The sequence below is a fragment of the Balaenoptera acutorostrata genome, chromosome 1 (assembly GCF_949987535.1).
Source record: "Balaenoptera acutorostrata chromosome 1, mBalAcu1.1, whole genome shotgun sequence".
Taxonomy (NCBI): Eukaryota; Metazoa; Chordata; class Mammalia; order Artiodactyla; family Balaenopteridae; genus Balaenoptera; species Balaenoptera acutorostrata.
In genome coordinates, this window is record NC_080064.1 from 41,059,449 (window position 1) to 41,078,034 (window position 18,586).

The window sequence follows — 18,586 nt, forward strand, 5'->3', positions numbered from 1 at the left end:
ACATTTCTGGAAGTACACCATGACTTGTATACTCCATTATATATCCCTACAGTACCCCTCACAGTGTCTGAAGTAGGACAGGGGTCTCGAATTATTTTATTCTAACTGAGGAACTCCTCAAAGAATAATTTTAAAACCCCTATCAACTTCAACTTTCTCATTTTATAGATGAAAAACTTGTCCCCAGAAAAGGGAAGTAACATTCAAGGTCATATGAGTAGTTTGGTATTAGAGCTGGACACATAATTCAAGCTTCTTATGGCAGAGACTTCAGGATGCCCTTCAATATTAATTCACCTCCGTATCTATAGGACTACTAATTTTTAGCTAGAAACATGGTCACCCAGAATGAAGACTTCATTTCTCATCCTTCCTTTAGCTAAGTGTGAATATGAGTTCTATCAAATGGGATAAATGTGAAAGTGCCACAATACTGTATCTTCTCCCTTCTTCCCCTGCTTTCTTTATCTTGCTGCCTGGAACATGGATGTGACAGAATTCCACATTTGACATTGAGTTTGAGAGCCACATCCCAGGGATGGCAGGGCAGAAAGCTGAAAGAACTTGACTCCCTAAGAGTTTCGAGAAGCAGAGCCACACTATCAGCTCTGGATTGCCTACATCTAGACTTGTATATGGAAGAGAAATAAACTTCTATCTCATTTAATGAGCTGTTATTTTAGGTATGTATTTTGTATATTAGTTATTGGAAGCTTCAATTATCCTATTATTCCTCCTATCAGCTTTCTGATGTTCTTAGCTCTTCACATTGTCTCTAGAAATATCTTAATTCATTCTTTCATTCATTCAATAATTTACTCCATAGCCATTCAATGTACACCTACATTCTGCCTGGCATAAATCTAAGATAGGGCTGGAGTGGACACAAGAATGAAACGAACAGATCCCACCCTTAAAAAGTCACAAGTATTGAATGAAACTCTTTCTCTCTTAATTTATATCATAAGTCATATGTCTGGCAAACATTCGTCTCATGATTTCTCCAACAGTCCCATCTGAAATAATCTCACGGTTTCCAGTAATACATTGTTGATCAGACCATGTGTGACTAATATGTTCTATTTGGCTCTCTACAACCACTCTCTGCTCTTCTCCATCATTTTCTTTGTTCAGGGAAACTTATCTGTATGGATTACTTCAGTGGGCTCTCTTGCCCTCTGATTTCCAGTTGCACTGGCCAGTAGGGACCCCTAGCAGTAGATCAGTGGGAAGTAAGAGAATGAGCTCTATGTATTTATTTTTCTCAGCTCCCTCCCTGTGGGATCATCTCAGGCTAACTTTTTTCCTCAACTGAAGGTCACTGTTCCACTCAAGATGGCCCACTGCATGACTCTCTACTATTGGGTTCTGTTAACCATTTCATCCCTTCACACCCTTTGAGTTGTTACTAGCCCCAGGGAACTGCACTATACCCCGTGGTTTCTGTACACAGTGCCCTCACCTTGTAAACAGCCCATTTATTAAGCTCTCTTCAAATTATCCTAATGTGAGGCTGCCATCTGTTTCCTACTAGCATGCTGACTCATACACCATGTGTCCCAATTCTCAGTTCAAAAGATACAGGCACCAGATATACATGGCACCCATCAGAAGCACTGTTAGGGAGAGGATTAGAGTAGAGGGAAGATATTCTTTACTAGCAACTGAAGTATTTCTGACCACAGAGAACAAAACCTATGCATCCAATGTGAAGGACACTTTCAGATCCTGGGATGGGCAGGGAGAAAAAGAGGAAAAGAGAGTAGGAAAGTGTGGTAGGCAGAACAATGCACTCCCTCTCCCAAAATGTCCAAGTCCTAATCGTTGGAACCTGTGAATATATTACCTCACATGAGAAAAGGGACTTTACAGATGTGATTTAGTTAAAGATCTTGAGATGGATATATTATCCTGGATTATCTGGGTGAGCCCAACATAATCACAAGTGTTCTTATAAGTGAAAGAGGAGGGCAGGAGATTCAGCATCAGAGTGGTGCAGCATGAGAAAGACTTGATAAGTTAATGTTGACTTTGAAGACTGAAAGGGAACCACAAGCCAAGGAATGCAAGCAGCCTCTAGAAACTGGGAGAGGTAGTGGAATGAATTCTCCCCTAGAGCCTCCAGAAGGAATACCGACCTGTTGATATCTAGATTTTAGCCCAAAGAGGCCAATTTCAGACTTTCCTGAACTGTAAGATAATAAATTTGTGTTGTTTCAAGCCACCAAGTTCATGGCAATTTGTTATGTCAGCAATAGGAAACATATAGAATGTAAGACTGAAATCTCCAGACCCAGAAAACTAAACCTGGGGAAGGAAGAAGGGTTGGGGAACTAATAGATGGCAGAGATAGAACACATTGTGGACAGCACAACCATACTGCACACCACTTGCTAACCTACACTGCAGTCAAGTTAAACTCACTAAAAAGCAAATTTATTCTTCATCTCATAAGCTTAGACTCATAAAATGCTTTCACACCTTTTGTAACACCCAGTAGAGCCTTCTTTTTATCTCACAGTTCTGGGGATTCACCAGAACTTTTGTATTTTGTTAGAGAGCTTTATCAGCTTCATTCAGAAGGACACGCATCTGCCTTATCCTATTCTTTGACAACCTGGTGGCAATAGTAGCAAAATATTACACAAAAAAACTATGATTTTTAAAATTTCCAGAGCATATAGTCTACAAAGCACCAATATCTATTATTTGCATTCTATAAAAACCATTGCTAAGCTCCTCCCCCAGCTTTCCCATTTCTGAATGGGTCTTACCACACTCTGACCCAGCTGCTCCCGGAAGAAGTAATCCATGTTTCTCTTTTGCAGGCTGTCAAGGTAATGCTGAAAGCGAGTGTACGTATATGGGTAGCAGTAAGCAAACTGGTAAATATCTTCTTCTCGGTCAAAACAAAATGCAAAGGACATCACGTAATTCTTCCTATGGTCTGGGCAGCGGTAGTAGTAAACATTTTTAGGTGGCAGTCTTTGCCTGAAAAATACAAAGAAATTTGGGCATATCAGACAGTTGTTCAAGCTTCAAAATGTAATCAGTGGGAATAAATGCCCAAGACTGAAACTGTAACATCAAGAAACCTAGGTGGTGGCTAGGGAGAACAACATATACCAATCTATGATCAAAAAGCGATTGGAGGGCTTCCCTGGTGGCGCAGTGGTTGAGAGTCTGCCTGCTAATGCAGGGGACACGAGTTCGAGCCCTGGTCTGGGAAGATCCCACATGCCGCAGAGCAGCTGGGCCCGTGAGCCACAACTACTGAGCCTGCGCGTCTGGAGCCTGTGCTCCGCAACAAGAGAGGCCGCGACAGTGAGAGGCCCGCGCACCGCGATGAAGAGTGGCCCCCGCTTGCCACAACTGGAGAAAGCCCTCGCACAGAAACGAAGACCCAACACAGCCATAAATAAATAAATAAATTAATTAAAAAAAAAAAAAAAAAAAAAAAAGCGATTGGAGACTCCCTCTTCCAAGAGCACTGGAATCACAACGAACTGCTGAAAAATCAATGAAAGGAAGACACTGGAACTCACCAAAAGAGATACCCTACATCCAAAGACAAAGGAGAAGCCAAAATGAGACGGTAGGAGGGGCACAATCACAACAAAATCAAATCCCGTAACTGCTGGGTGGGTGACTCACAGACTGGAGAGCACTTATACCACAGAAGTCCACCCATTGGAGTGAAGGTTCTGAGCGCCACGTCAGGCTTCCCAACCTGGGGGTCTGGCAATGGGAGGAAGAATTCCTAGAGAATCAGACTTTGAAGCTAGCGGGATTTGATTGCAGGATTTCGACAGGACTGGGGGAAACAGGAACTCCACTCTTGGAGGGCACACCACAAAGTAGTGTGCACATCAGGACCCAGGGGAAGGAGCAGTGACCTCATAGGAGACTGAACCAGACCTACCTGCTAGTGTTGGAGGGTCTCCTACAGAGGCGGGCATGGCTGTGGCACAATGAGAGGACAAGGACACTGGCAGCAGAAGTTCTGGGAAGTAATCTTTAGCGTGAGCCCTCCCAGAGTCCGACATTAGCCCCACCAAAGAGCCTGTAGGCTCCAGTGTTGGGTCGCCTCAGGGCAAACAACCAACAGGGAGGGAACCCAGCCCCACCCATCAGCAGACAAGCAGATTAAAGTTTTACTGAGCTCTGCCCACCAGAGCAACAGCCAGCTCCACCCACACCAGTCCCTCCCATCAGGAAATTTGCACAAGCCTCTTAGATAGCCTCATCCACCAGAGGGCGGAGAGCAGAAGCAAGAAGAACTACAATCCTGCAGCCTATGAAACAAAAAACACATTCACAGAAAGATAGTCAAGATGAAAAGGCACAGGGCTATGTACCAGATGAAGGAACAAGATAAAACCCCAGAAAAACAACTAAATGAAGTGGAGATAGGCAACCTTCCAGAAAAAGAATTCAGAATAATCATAGTGAAGATGCTCCAGGACCTCGGAAAAAGAATGGAGGCAAAGATTGAGAAGATGCAAGAAATGTTTAACAAAGACCTAGAAGAATTAAAGAACAAACACCTAGAAGAATTAAAGAACAAACAGAGATGAACAATACAATAACTGAAATGAAAACTACACTAGAAGGAATCAATAGCAGAATAACTGAGGCAGAAGAACGGATAAGTGACCTGGAAGACAGAATGGTGGAATTCACTGCTGCGGAACAGACTAAAGAAAAAAAGAATGAAAAGAAATGAAGACAGCCTAAGAGACCTCTGGTACAACATTAAGTGTAACAACATTTGCATCATAGGATCCCAGAAGGAGAAGAGAGAGAGAAAGGACCTGAGAAAATATTTGAAGAGATTATAGTCGAAAACTTCCCTAACATGGGAAAGGAAATAGCCACCCAAGTCCAGGAAGCATAGAGAGTCCCATACAGGATAAACCCAAGGAGAAACACATTGAGACACATAGTAATCAAACTGGCAAAAATTAAAGACAGAGAAAAATTACTGAAACCAGCAAGGGAAAAATGACAAATAACATACAAGGGAACTCCCATAAGGTTAACAGCTGATTTCTCAGCAGAAACTCTGCAAGCCAGAAGGGAGTGGCATGATATATTTAAAGTGATGAAAAGGAAGAACCTACAACCAACATTACTCTAACCAGCAAGGATCTCATTCAGATCTGATGGAGAAATCAAAAGCTTTACAGACAAGCAAAAGCTAAGAGAATTCAGCACCACCAAACCAGCCCTACAACAAATGCTAAAGGAACTTCTCTAAGTGGGAGACACAAGAGAAGAAAAGTTCCTACAAAAACAAACCCATAACAATTAAGAAAATGGTAATAGGAACATACAGAGCGATAATTACCTTAAACGTGAATGGATTAAATGTTCCTACTAAAAGACACAGGCTCACTGAATGGATACAAAAACAGGACCCATATATATGCTATCTACAAGAGACCCACTTCAGACTTAGGGACACATACAGACTGAAAGTGAGGAGGTGGAAAAAGATATTCCATGCAAATAGAAATCAAAAGGAAGCTGGAGTAGCAGTACTCATATCAGATAAAATAGACTTTAAAATAAAGAATGTTACAAGAGACAAGGAAGGAAACTACATAATGATCAAGGGATCAATCCAAGAAGAAGATATAACAATTATAAATATATATGCACCCAACATAGGAGCACCTCAACACATAAGGCAACTGCTAACAGCTATAAAAGAGGAAATCGACAGTAACACAAAAATAGTGGGGGACTTTAACACCTCACTTACACCAATGGACAGATCATCCAAACAGAAAATTAATAAGGAAACACAAGCTTTAAATGACACAATAGACCAGATAGATTTAATTGATATTTATAGGACATTCCATCCAAAAACAGCAGATTACACTTTCTTCCCAAGTGCACACAGAACATTCTCCAGGATAGATCACATCTTGGGTCACAAATCAAGCCTCAGTAAATTTAAGAAAATTGAAATCATATCAAGCATCTTTTCTGACCACAATGCTACGAGATTAGAAATGAATTACAGGGCAGAAAACATAAAAAACACAAACACATGGAGTCTAAACAATATGTTATTAAATAACCAAGAGATCACTAAAGAAAACAAAGAGGAAATCAAAAAATACCTAGAGACAAATTACAACGAAAAGACGATGATCCAAAACCTATGGGATGCAGCAAAAGCAGTTCTAAGAGGGAAGTTTATAGCAATACAAGCCTCCCTCAGGAAACAAGAAAAATCTCAAATAAACAATCTAACCTTACACCTAAAGGAACTAGAGAAAGAAGAACAAACAAAACCCAAACTTAGTAGAAGGAAAGAAATCACAAAGATCAGATCAGAAATAAATGAAAAAGAAATGAAGGAAACAATAGCAAAGATCAATAAAACTAAAAGCTAGTTCTTTGAGAAGATAAACAAAATTGATAAACCATTAGCCAGACTCATCAAGAAAAAAAGGGAGAAGACTCAAATCAGTAGAATTAGAAATGAAAAAGGAGAAGTTACAACAGACACTGCAGAAATACAAAACATCCTAAGAGACTACTAGAAGTAACTCTTTGCTAATAAAATGGACAACCTGGAAGAAATGGACAAATTCTTACAAAGGTATAACGTTGCAAGACTGAACCAGGAAGAAACAGAAAATATGAACAGACCAATCACAAGTAATGAAATTGAAACTGTGATTAAAAATCTTCCAACAAACAAAGTTCCAGGACCAGATGGCTTCACAGGTGAATTCTATCAAACATTTAGGGAAGAGTTAACACCCATCCTTCTCAAACTCTTCCAAAAAATTGCAAAGGAAGGAACACTCCCAAACTCATTCTATGAGGCCACCATCACCCTGATACCAAAACCAGACAAAGATACTATAAAAAAAGAAAATTACAGACCAATATCACTGACGAATATAGATGAAAAAATCCTCAACAAAATACTAGCAAACAGAATCCAATAACACATTAAAAGGATCATACACCGTGATCAAGTGGGATTTAGCCCAGGGATGATGCAAGGATTCTTCAATATATGCAAATCAATCAATGTGATAGACCATATTAACAAATTGAAGAAGAAATACCATATGATCATCTCAATAGATGCAGAAAAAGATTTTGACAAAATTCAACACTCATTTACAATAAAAACTCTCCAGAAAGTGGGCACAGAGGGAACCTACCTCAACATAAGAAAGGCCATATATGACAAACCCACAGCCAAAATCATTCCTAAAGGTGAAAAACTGAAAGCATTTCCTCTAAGATCAGGAACAAGACAAGGATGTCCACTCTCACCACTATTATTCAACATAGTTTTGGAAATCCTAGCCACAGCAATCAGAGAAGAAAAAGAAATAAAAGGAATCCAAATTGGAAAAGAAGAAGTAAAACTGTCACTGTTTGCAGATGACATGATACTATACACAGAGAATCCTAAAGATGCCACCAGAAAACTACTAGAGCTAATCAATGAATTTGGTAAAGTTGCAGGATACAAAATTAATGCCCAGAAATCTCTTGCATTCTTATACACTAATGATGAAAAATCTGAAAGAGAAATTAAGGAAACACTCCCATTCACCACTGCAACAAAAAGAATAAAATACCTAGGAATAAACCTACTCAGGGAGACAAAAGACCTGTATGCAGAAAACTATAAGACACTGATGAAAGAAATTAAAGATGTTACAAACAGGTAGAGAGACATACCATGTTCTTGGATAGGAATAATCAATATTGTGAAAATGACTATACTACCCAGATCAACCTACAGATTCATTGCAATCCCTATCCAATTACCCGTGGCATTTTTTACAGAACTAGAACAAAAAATCTTAACATTTGTGTGGACACGCAAAAGACCCCGAATAGCCAAAGCAGTCTTGAGGGAAAAAAACGGAACTGGAGGAATCAGACTCCCTGACTTCAGACTCTACTGTAAAGTTACAGTAATCAAGACAGTATCGTACTGGCACAAAAACAGAAATATAGATCAATGGAACAGGATAGAAAGCCCAGAGATAAACCCACACACCTATGGTCAACTAATCTATGACAAAGGAGGCAAGGATATACAATGGAAAAAGACAGTCTCTTCAGTAAGTGGTGCTGGGAAAACTGGTCAGCTACATGTAAAAGAATGAAATTAGAACACTCCCTAACACCATAGAGAAAAATACCCTCAAAATGGATTGGAAATGTAAATGTAAGACCGAATACTATAAAACTCTTAGAGGAAAACATAGGAAGAACACTCTTTGACATAAATCACAGCAAGATATTTTTTGATCCACCTCCTAGAGTAATGGAAATAAAAACAAAAATAAACAAATGGGACCTAATGAAACTTAAAAGCCTTTGCAAAGCAAAGGAAACTACAAACAAGACAAAAAGACAACCCTCAGAATGGGAGGAAATATTTGCAAACGAGTCAACGGACAAAGGATTAACCTCCAAAATATATAAACAGCTCATGCAGCTCAATATTAAAAAAACAACGCAATCCAAAAGTGGGCAGAAGACCTAAATAGACATTTCTCCAAAGAAGACATACAGATGGCCAAGAAGCACATGAAAAGCTGCTCAACATCACTAATTATTAGAGAAATGTAAATCAAAACTACAATGAGGTATCACCTCACACCAGTTAGAATGGGCATCATCAGAAAATCTACAAACAACAAATGCTGGAGAGGGTGTGGAGAAAAGGGAACCCTCTTGCACTGTTGGTGGGAATGTAAATTGATACAGCCACTATGGAGAACAGTATGGAGGTTCCTCAAAAAACTAAAAATAGAACTACCATATGACCCAGCAATCCCACTACTGGGCATATACCCAGAGGAAACCATTATTCAAAAAGACACATACACCCCCAATGTTCATTGCAGCAGTATTTACAATAGCCAGGACATGGAAGCAACCTAAACGCCCATCAACAGATGAACGGATAAAGAAGATGTGGTACATATATACAATGGAATATTACTCAGCCATAAAAACGAACGAAATTGGATCATTTGTAGAGACGTGACTGTATCTAGAGATTGTCATACAGAGTGAAGTAAGTCAGAAAGAGAAAAACAAATATCGTTTATTAACGCATATATGTGGAACCTAGAAAAATGGTACAGGTGAACCGGTTTGCAGGGCAGAATTAGAGACACAGATGTAGAGAACAAATGTATGGACACCAAGGGGGGAAAGTGGTGGGGGAGGGGGGTGTGATGAATTGGGAGATTGGGATTGACATGTATACACTGATGTGTATAAAATGGATAACTAATAAGAACCTGCTGTATAAAAAAATAAATAAAATTAAATTAAAAACTTAAAAAAAAAAAAGAGACTGGAATCTGGCAGTACTTTGTTCAAATTCCAGCCCTATCCTTTATCAACTGTTTAAACAACGCAGAGTTATAAATGAACAAGTTTTATTCATCATTTGTTCTTATTTTGGGCACATATTATACACCCAGGCATTGTGCTAGATTACTGATGTAAAATGGTAAATAAGATAGGTCAGGTATTTGTCCTCATGGAGTATATATCCTGGTAGGGAAGCAGTCAATACAATATTTTAAATAAATATACAGTATAGTTACAGACTCAAAAGTATCTTGAGGGGAAAGAGTGTGATGCTATAGTGACATAAATAGGGGAGGATTACTTTCCCCAAGGAAGTCAGGTTTTAGTATTATAACACTAATTCAGATCCTTTAAAATAAGTTCATGCACGTTGTGAATATTCAAGGGAGAGAAAAAGAATATTCAACATTTCTTTAAATTATTACTATTATTTTTCTAGAGAGCATTCCATGAAACTAATTTTACACAGAAGCACTTTGGGAAATACTGCTTTAAAATATGCTGTGTAGGCAATTCTGCCAAGCTAACATGCTCATTCTCCAATAAGCAACACTGAGACACATACATGAGAAAAGGCAAAATGGTCCAGTCATTAATTCCCATAACATCTTTACATTAACCCACTTCACAGGCTCACTGCGCCTCCTCATTTGTATAATATCCAAACTATTCACGATTTCCCTGCAGAGAATGCCTCTCATTTGTGTCTCTTAAAATCCTATTAATCCTACAAAACCTGTCTCAACTATGCCTTTTCCATGACTGTCCACTGATAATACCAGGCCTGTTTGGCTCCTGCATTTTGTAGCAAGTCTTGCTTTTTTTATTGGCTTCTTCCTAAGTGTCATCCACTAGGATCTGTTTGGAAGCTCCTTAAGGGCAAATATGTTTTGGGGGGTGGGTTCTGGCATAGTGGGTGGAGGATGTAAGGCTCACATGTGGTGGCTTGTCACGCAACTGGGAAGCCAAGGGGCAAAGGGGCATATGGAGGAAAGTGTGAGGAGGAGGGTGTCAGAGCTGAGGTTGAAAAAAACAATAATGGTGCTGGCTCCAGGTAGGGCAGCCTGGAGAAAACTGTTAAGAGCTCCAAAGCATTGTAACATTCCAGCAGTTGATTGCAGAATCTTGTTTCTACCTTGGTGTCTTTCTGAGGCTGCCTCAGTGGCCAGGGTGGGAGGTAAGGGTATGGGCTTCCTGTGGAAGAGCCAATGTTACATGGCACTGATGCTGTACATATTTGGGCTTGTACTGCTTGCCTGTAGCTCTGGCTGTCATGAATCTCACCCTAACATTAAGTGGAAAACAGGTAATGGGAACATCAAAAGATTATTGCTAATTAAAGAAAAAAACCAGACATCTCAAGTTAATGAATTTAGCACTTTTCTATGTATGGGAAGACAAGAGTCTGGGCTCACTGAAATCATTCCTTTGATATGCACTTTAACCTCATGGGGCCAGTATCCTGTTGTTTTCCATCCTGAATCCCTCAGGGTGCACAGTCGGGGGTGACTGCAATGGCTGATGACTTGATGGCTGTACACCCTTTGTTTACTGAGATGGCAGGCTTCATCCACACTATTGTTATCCCACTTAGCAGAGGTGGCCATGGAGGTTCATAAAAGGTAAGGAGCTTACCCATGCTCTCAAGCTAGTAAATGACAAAGCTGGGATTCAAATCTGTTTCTGTCTGATTCTAAATCAGTACTTATAACACTTTTCCAGGATCCCCCTTGATAAATTATGGGATTCTGGCACAGGCCAGGTGGCAAGGAGGAACAAGTAAAATGTTGGAACTGCAAGGAATTCATCATGGCTGAAGCACAAAGAATGAGAAGGGAAATCATGAGAAATGTGTTTGAAGAGGAAGGCAGAAGTCAGATTAGAAAGGGACTACGGTTGTCCCTCCACATCTATGGGTTCTGCATCTGCAGGTGTGAAGGGACGACTTTACATGATGGGACACGTTAAAGAATTTAAACATTATCCTGAGGTCATAGGATACCTTTAAGTCAGTGAAAGAAGTAAAGTACCATGATTGTGCAAGTCCAAGGGATAGATGAGAGTGATCCGAAGAAGGACAGGTAGTGGCTGCACAGGTAGAGAAAACTGGATAGATTTGACTATTAGATAAAGGTGGCTGATGTGATGGGCCATGGAGTCTAAGATGGGCGGGAAACCAAAAATGATGAGGGCGGGACATAGAGAGAACAGCTTAAGCAATAAAGGAACGGGGCTTTTCGCGTAGAAGTCCACGGTAGTATCAAAGGCTGTCTAGAGGTGTGCTTAGGCCCACAAATAAAGGCCATTTTGCTCCTACACCCAAAGCCAGGAGGAATAAAACATGCAAGTAAAAACAATCTTCTTGTGACACAAATATAGCTTTAAAGCAAACCCCCTAGGCACTCCTCCCTTCTAACCCAGTCGCTACCTTAAACCCTCCTATATTGAAATTTTGGAGCTACCAGTGATGAAATAGACACGGAATGGCCTGGAAGGAAAATGGGGAGCGAAGAGTCCCCTCCTGACCCTTCTGCGCATGGAATGTAGGAGAATGAGCAGTTCCTGAGAAGGCAAAGGGGGAAGGAATGGCCTCCAGGATAGTCAGGCCTTAGGTCATTGTTTTATTCAGCAAATATTTGTTAAGCATCACATACCACAGACTGAGGTAAAGGAAGACAAGAGGTAAAGGAAGCAGTGGATTAAAACACTGGGGGTCCAAGGGGGATTATTAACCTGGGAGTTGAGTTTCATAGGAAAAAGTAAAAAGTAGAAGGTTTTGGAGAGAGGAGGAATCAGTGGAAAACCAAGATTAGAGGGAGAACAGACCAGTGCAGGGATAAGGGTATAAAAAAAACAGATGATGGTCTACATTTGTGATGTGACTGAACATGCAGAAATGTTAGGCTGGTAGAAATAAATGAGCCTCAGGGTCTCCAGCCAATGGTCTGTGACAGTTGCTTCAGGCCCTGACTCAGAGGTCTGAGTCTGAGTCTCCTGGAGCACAAGGTGAGTGTGTCTTCATACACAAGCGATTCGTACAGTCACGAGCCCCTCAGGTTATGACACTGATGTTTTCAAGTCTTTCTGTACTAGTATATTCAATTAAGATCCATGCTTTAAATTCACTCACCTCAGTTTTCTCCTATTCTAGCCAAGTTTAGCAACTTGACTCTGAGAGCCTGCCATCTCCACCAAATTTGATCATGTGCTACCAGGAGAATTCATCTAATGCCTGCAGCTGTCCCAGCTCCTCTCCTCAGTAGGATGGATGCCTAACCTGATTTGAAGGCAGAGTGAAGGTAATGGACACTGCGGTGATCGTGCAAGAAAGCTGAGATGTTGCTCAGGGCTTAATGTTCCAGACAGACTCTGCTAAGGATACTAACGAAAATCTGTTTGAGAAGAATTCAGCAGGCCAAATTCATGAGGACGCAAAGTAACACAAAGAATAAAGGAAAAGAGGAATGGGGCTGTGTAGGAGAAATGTGTCTCTCATTTGGAATGCGCTTATGGTTTTTCTCGTATTTTGCTCATTACGTTTCACTATGTCTCAGGCATGGTGTTAAATTTTTTATACGCATTATCACTGAATCCTCACAATACCCTATGAGCTAGGGGCTGTTAACATCCCCTTCACACAGCTAAGAAAATGGAAGCTCAGAGAGGTAAAAAAAATTTCCCAAGGTTGCAAGCTTGGTAAGCAGCAGAGCCTGTATTAGACGCAAGCTAACGTGATTCCAAAGTCTGTGCTCATCGTCCCTATGGTAACTTGCCACCTGCCTTTCTCCCCTTGACACCAGTTCATAGCCTTACCTTCTGCTTCCAGAGAAATCTTGTCTCACAGTATTCTCACCAGTACTCTCCTGTTAAAAACTCTTCATACAACTTCCTATCCTCAAAAGGCTCCCCGAGATCTCCCTGTGATTCCAGCATCATCAGTCATTTCTCCCTCCTTGAGCCCTATGTTTTATTCATACTGAACTACTCACAACTCCCTAAAAATGTTGTGCCACACCTCCAGTACCTCTGTGTCTTTGTGTTTGATCTTTTCTCCACTTGTACTGCCTCCCCTGCCAGATACCTTACTTACTTGGTAAACTCTTACTCATAGAGGTGGCATATTGTAGATTGTCAATAAAGCTTTAAATACTTTTTAAACGAACTAAATAATTAATGAACAAAAGCATGTATAAATAAACGCCTATATCCTTTAACATATCTCCTCTCTGAAGTCTTCTCTGATTATTCATCCATCATTAATTTTTCTCTACTTTGACATTTGATATTAAAACAGTTTCATCACCGGTTTGTCCCTTAACAATAAGCAACAAAAGTTAAGTGGAGATTTCTTCAAAGAGAAGGTAGGCTTCTTGAAGACAGGAACAGTGTTAACTTTCCTTCTCTTTCTCATTAGAAATGGTACAGAGAAGTTTCAAATAGTACTTGCTTATTTTAAAAGCACTTGTAAAAGGAAAAGAAGACTCCTCTCCACAGATAAATGGTAGGCATCATAGGGAGGTAGATCTTAGCTCAGTATAAAGTAGAGACTCTTTAACGTTCAGCTGAAGGGAAAGTAGAAAGGTCTCTGTTACAGGGGAGTACATGGGAAGCTTTAAGGGATCTCATAAAAAGGTTCCTGTACTTGATATTAAGTTAAGCAAGGCAACTTTCTGATTCCATTGAGCACAGAGAGTCTGAGATATCAATGGAAACAATATAACAATTGTCTAGGCCATTCTAAGTACTTCATCATATATTAACTGCTTTAATCTTCACAATAGTCCTCTGAAGTTATTCCTTTATCCTAAATGATATGATAAAAATGAAGGTAGGGTCAAGAATACTTCTTAAGAGAAACAGATTGTCCATGACTCCCTAGAAGACTCCAGAGAGGAAAGAATCTAACATCTGATCCTGCCAGAGATGCAGGTTGATTCCAAGACTGTGGTGTGTGCTCTCGGGACTCAGAGACTAAAGGGTGATCCAGCTCTTGAAACAAGTCATCATCCTGGGTCCATCCTGATGACTAAAGAAGCCCTCCACATGTGTGAGGGAGGCGGTAACAAACATCCTCAGATTCAGTCATGCATTCATATGTGGCTGAGTGCACACACACACACACACACACACACACTCACACACAGGCTCCATGCATGTACATACTGAACACGTTCACAATCATACTACGTATACTTCTCTACTATAGCCTCTTTTTCATTATATCGACTTGAATATATGCCTTTCTCCACCACTGGATTGAGTTCTCCTTGAGGGCAGGAACCATATATTGTTCCTCTGGTTCTGGAGGATCCATACAAAGCCTTAAATAGAGGAGGTACTCCAAAATGCTCATGAATTGGATAAATGAGTACACCTGTGAGTGAACTTTAAGATATTAACATATTAGAGTAACTAATTTCAGCCACACCAAGGTTTGTATATTACGCTCTCTCCATGTGAAGCTGTGAGTCATGCCCTGAATACATTATGTTTCAGAAACTTCAATGCCATTTTAAATGCTGTTCTATCTTCAATTGCCTTTCCCATACTTTTCTACATAGTGCATTCCTATGTAGAGAAGTGAGGCCCAGCTCAAATGACACTTCTTCTTTGAAGTCTTTGTCAACAGTTCCAGGAATAACTAATTGCTCTAAATACTAATTACAGAAACTCCTGTGTTTCTGATTCATCTCAAAATCCATAGCACTTAGCACAGTGCTTGACCCTGAAGAGGAGCTCAAAGCATGTTTGTTGAATGAATGAGTAGGTGAATTTTTGGTTTAATGAATGAATGGATGGATGATTCCTTCCCATTTTCCATCCTCTCTGCCTCTGTCCAAACCATCAGCCAAGTTCCCAATGCATCATTTTGGAGGTTACCAGAGCACAGAGGAAGAGGAGAAAGCTCAGGACCTGAAGGCGTACATAAGACTCATTCCCTACCCCTCCTCACGACCCCTGAAAGACAGGAGCCCTAATTTCCTTTCTGATTAACCAGAAAATATGGATGTTAGATGAGTTCCAACCCCAGGATATTCTTTGACAGTAGACACAAACTTTTTTCTTCAAATTAGCAGAGAGGGAAAAAATAAAGAATCTGTCTTTTAAGGCGGTACATCCCAAAGGAGGTATACAAAACCAAGTCATTCAGACACCTCCAAAGGGAGTAACATATACTAAACACCTCCTATATGCCAACAATGTGCTACCTGTTTGATGTACACTATTGTCTGACTGATAAACACATATTCTTTCCACCACACCAAGCCTGTGAAATTCACCCAACAATTTGGGTGAAATCTGAAATTCACCCAGCAATTGCAGAAACAGTCTCTTAGTTCCCCTTCCTCGTCTACCCAGAGGCAGGGAGCAAACTGGCATCCTGTTTCCCAGGTATATTTGAAATTGAAGAAAGATTTCATCCCTCTTCCCTTCATGAGGGCAGCTGAATCTCTGGTTTGTCATCCATGACAACAGATGGCCTTTAGTCTACGTTTGGCTGGAACAACCCAGACCATCTCCTGGCCTGAGCCAGTGGGCCCCTCCTTTTCTTCTCAGGCGTCTGGCACAGCCAGGTACCAGCATGGCTGCCCACATTATAAATCTACCCTCCCTAGGCGAAGAGGACCTGCTCCTAATTCCAATTCGATCTTCCCCCAAATAATTATAATAGTGCTCCTGTCACCAGCATATCTATTCTTATCTTTCTCCGCACTTTGTCACAGCTAATCTCTTGGTGAGTCACAGGGAGGGGGAGAAAGAGAGAGTGAGGGAGTGCTCAGCTACAGGCAACACATTTATACACCCAGTGTCTAATCAGATTACCATCTTGTCAGGGGTTGATGGGCACTAGTGGTGGGAGGAGAGAGACAGAGCTACATATTGCCAGCCGAGTTTTTGATAAAAGACACTGCTCGATTCTTGAATTAACCTTTTTGTCCTACACACTCTGTTGTTTATTTTTCAGAGTTTATTTTATGTGTAGGATTTTTTTTTCTTTTTTTTTTTTTGTCTGTGCCTTCTGGAGAAGGACACCCACACACTGTGTCAGCAGCTGCTTCTATTAATTCCAAGCCATTAAAAAAATTAAAATTAAACCCAATTACTTTGGCTAGTTTAGAGCCAGGGAATAGCTGAGACTGATTATCCCCCATGGTCATGGACAGCAACAATATTCCTACCTACATGTGGCTGCTGGCAGAATGCTAATGAAGTCAGAAACTCCAAGGAGAGGCTCCTCTGGCAAAGAGAGGCTCTAAGTCATGTACTCATCTTCTCCAATCCAGATTCCTGAGAGGAGGCAAGAAGAGGACGCTGGACAAAGAACTAGGAGTTGGGTGCTAGTCTAAGCTGCAGTCCTTGGGCAGGACTCTACCTTTCTTGGTGCCTCTGTGTAAAAAGTGGTTACTAAAATGTGTCCTGAATCCCTCTTAGGGTTGTTATGACTCTTAGGTGAAAATGACTATGTTTTCAAAACTATCGTTTGCTGGGATATAAGATGGGGTATGAGGCAGTATCAGAATGCTGGGTGCTTTGGGATGGGGTGGCCAGCTGTAGCTGCAACTTGTTCAGGTTTGCACTCAAGTTTGATATCCAAGTTATTTTGTTGCTCCATCATAGGTGGAATAATAATAAGAGTTCTGGATATGAAGTCACTAGACTGGAATCTCCTTATAGTCCCCCTGCACAGAGCCTATTATACAGATGGCACTCAATAAATATTCTTGAATGTATGAATAAATGAGTCAGGCAGAGCTGCGTTAGAACGAATAGACAGAGCTGTGTTCAATTCCAGCTTCTGATGCCTTTTAGAAATGTAGTCATTGTACAGTAGAAAGAACATGGGCCTGGGCTCTAATCTACTTCCATGACTTATCGGTCATGTAGCCCTGAGCCTGGATTTCCACATCTATAAAATGAAAACAATATCTAGCTCACAGATCTGTTCTGACGATCAGAGATGAGACTGGTACCCGACACATAACAAGTGCTCACAATGGTAACTGTGATTATCACCATGCTCTGTGTGACGGATAGCTGGCATCACACTCTTGATTCAGAACAATGCATTCCAAGCTCATACTAAGTGTGCTTAGGGTATGAAATGGACAAAGCAGGTAGGATAGGGGACCAAAGAAAAGGTGACAAGGGATGAGGAACCATTTAAACACAGAGTTAGGAAAGAAAATAGTGATAACCCTGCTTCCTGTTCCTGATCCTTCCCATACCCAATGTAACCAATACCTCTCTTTCAAGGAGATGCGCTCTCTAATAAAATTAAGTGTGTCTGTCAAGATACAGGAAGGCGGTTGGTTAACTCCTTCAGGTCCCAAATGGTGGTGGGAGATGTATTCAAAGGTGTTTTCACTACTGGTAACTGGCTATGCCAGACAATCATGCCGTGGCCCATGCAGCAACCTGCCAGATGAATGGAGCCTCAAGGTCACTAGTTGGTGGGATCGATCAGAAATATGGAAAATTATAGGTTAGGCAAATGTGAAATATGTTTGGGAAATAGAGACTGACCAGTCCTGCTTATAGAGAATAGTCTGCTCTAAGCATATTTATCATATGGTGCAAATCTAAAATTATTTATTCTGTTTTTTGGTTACTCCTAAACAATTTGTGCAATAAACATTTCACCAGCAATGAGCTCAAAAATACAAAAGTGCATATTTTAGGAAAGTTGAGTACTAACTTTTCATTCCTCATGAAATTCAGAGATAAACATGACACATGCATAAAATGTTTGTAAGCATTTATGATCCACTGTAGGGGGTGTACTGATAACATGGCCACATTAAAACCAGAAGACACAATGCTGCTGAAGAAACACCAGCATCTATTTGGTTTAACAGTTATTTTAAGAAAACTTGTGTCCAAAGACTATAATTTACATATATAAAAGCAGAACCATAGAATAAAAATGACTGAAATTATTTTAGAGCAATGTACTTTAAATGAAAAGCCATACTTCAGAGTGATGTGTGGTATCACTTTTACTTAGAGTGCATGACTGCCCTTCTAAAATCATTTCAATCAGTTTTAATTCCAAGTTTTCTTGTATATAAAGTGGTAGCTGTTAATGTCTTTTCTCTGTTAGCATAAGAACTAAAATCAGTAATGTTATATCAGTGTCATCAGGTGTTTCAAATAGAAAATAATTTAACTTAATTTCAATGTAATTCAGTTATTTTCATCC

General features: G+C 40.4%; 1 protein-coding gene across 1 annotated transcript in view; it reads right to left on the reverse strand.

The window, feature by feature from the left end:
* Positions 1–18,586, reverse strand: part of AGBL4 (AGBL carboxypeptidase 4) — a 1,405,329-nt gene that overhangs the window by 532,710 nt on the left and 854,033 nt on the right. The window contains exon 5 of the mRNA XM_057530807.1: positions 2,775–2,991. Within this exon, the coding sequence (XP_057386790.1) occupies positions 2,775–2,991 (217 nt within the window). The remainder of the gene's footprint in view (positions 1–2,774; positions 2,992–18,586) is intronic.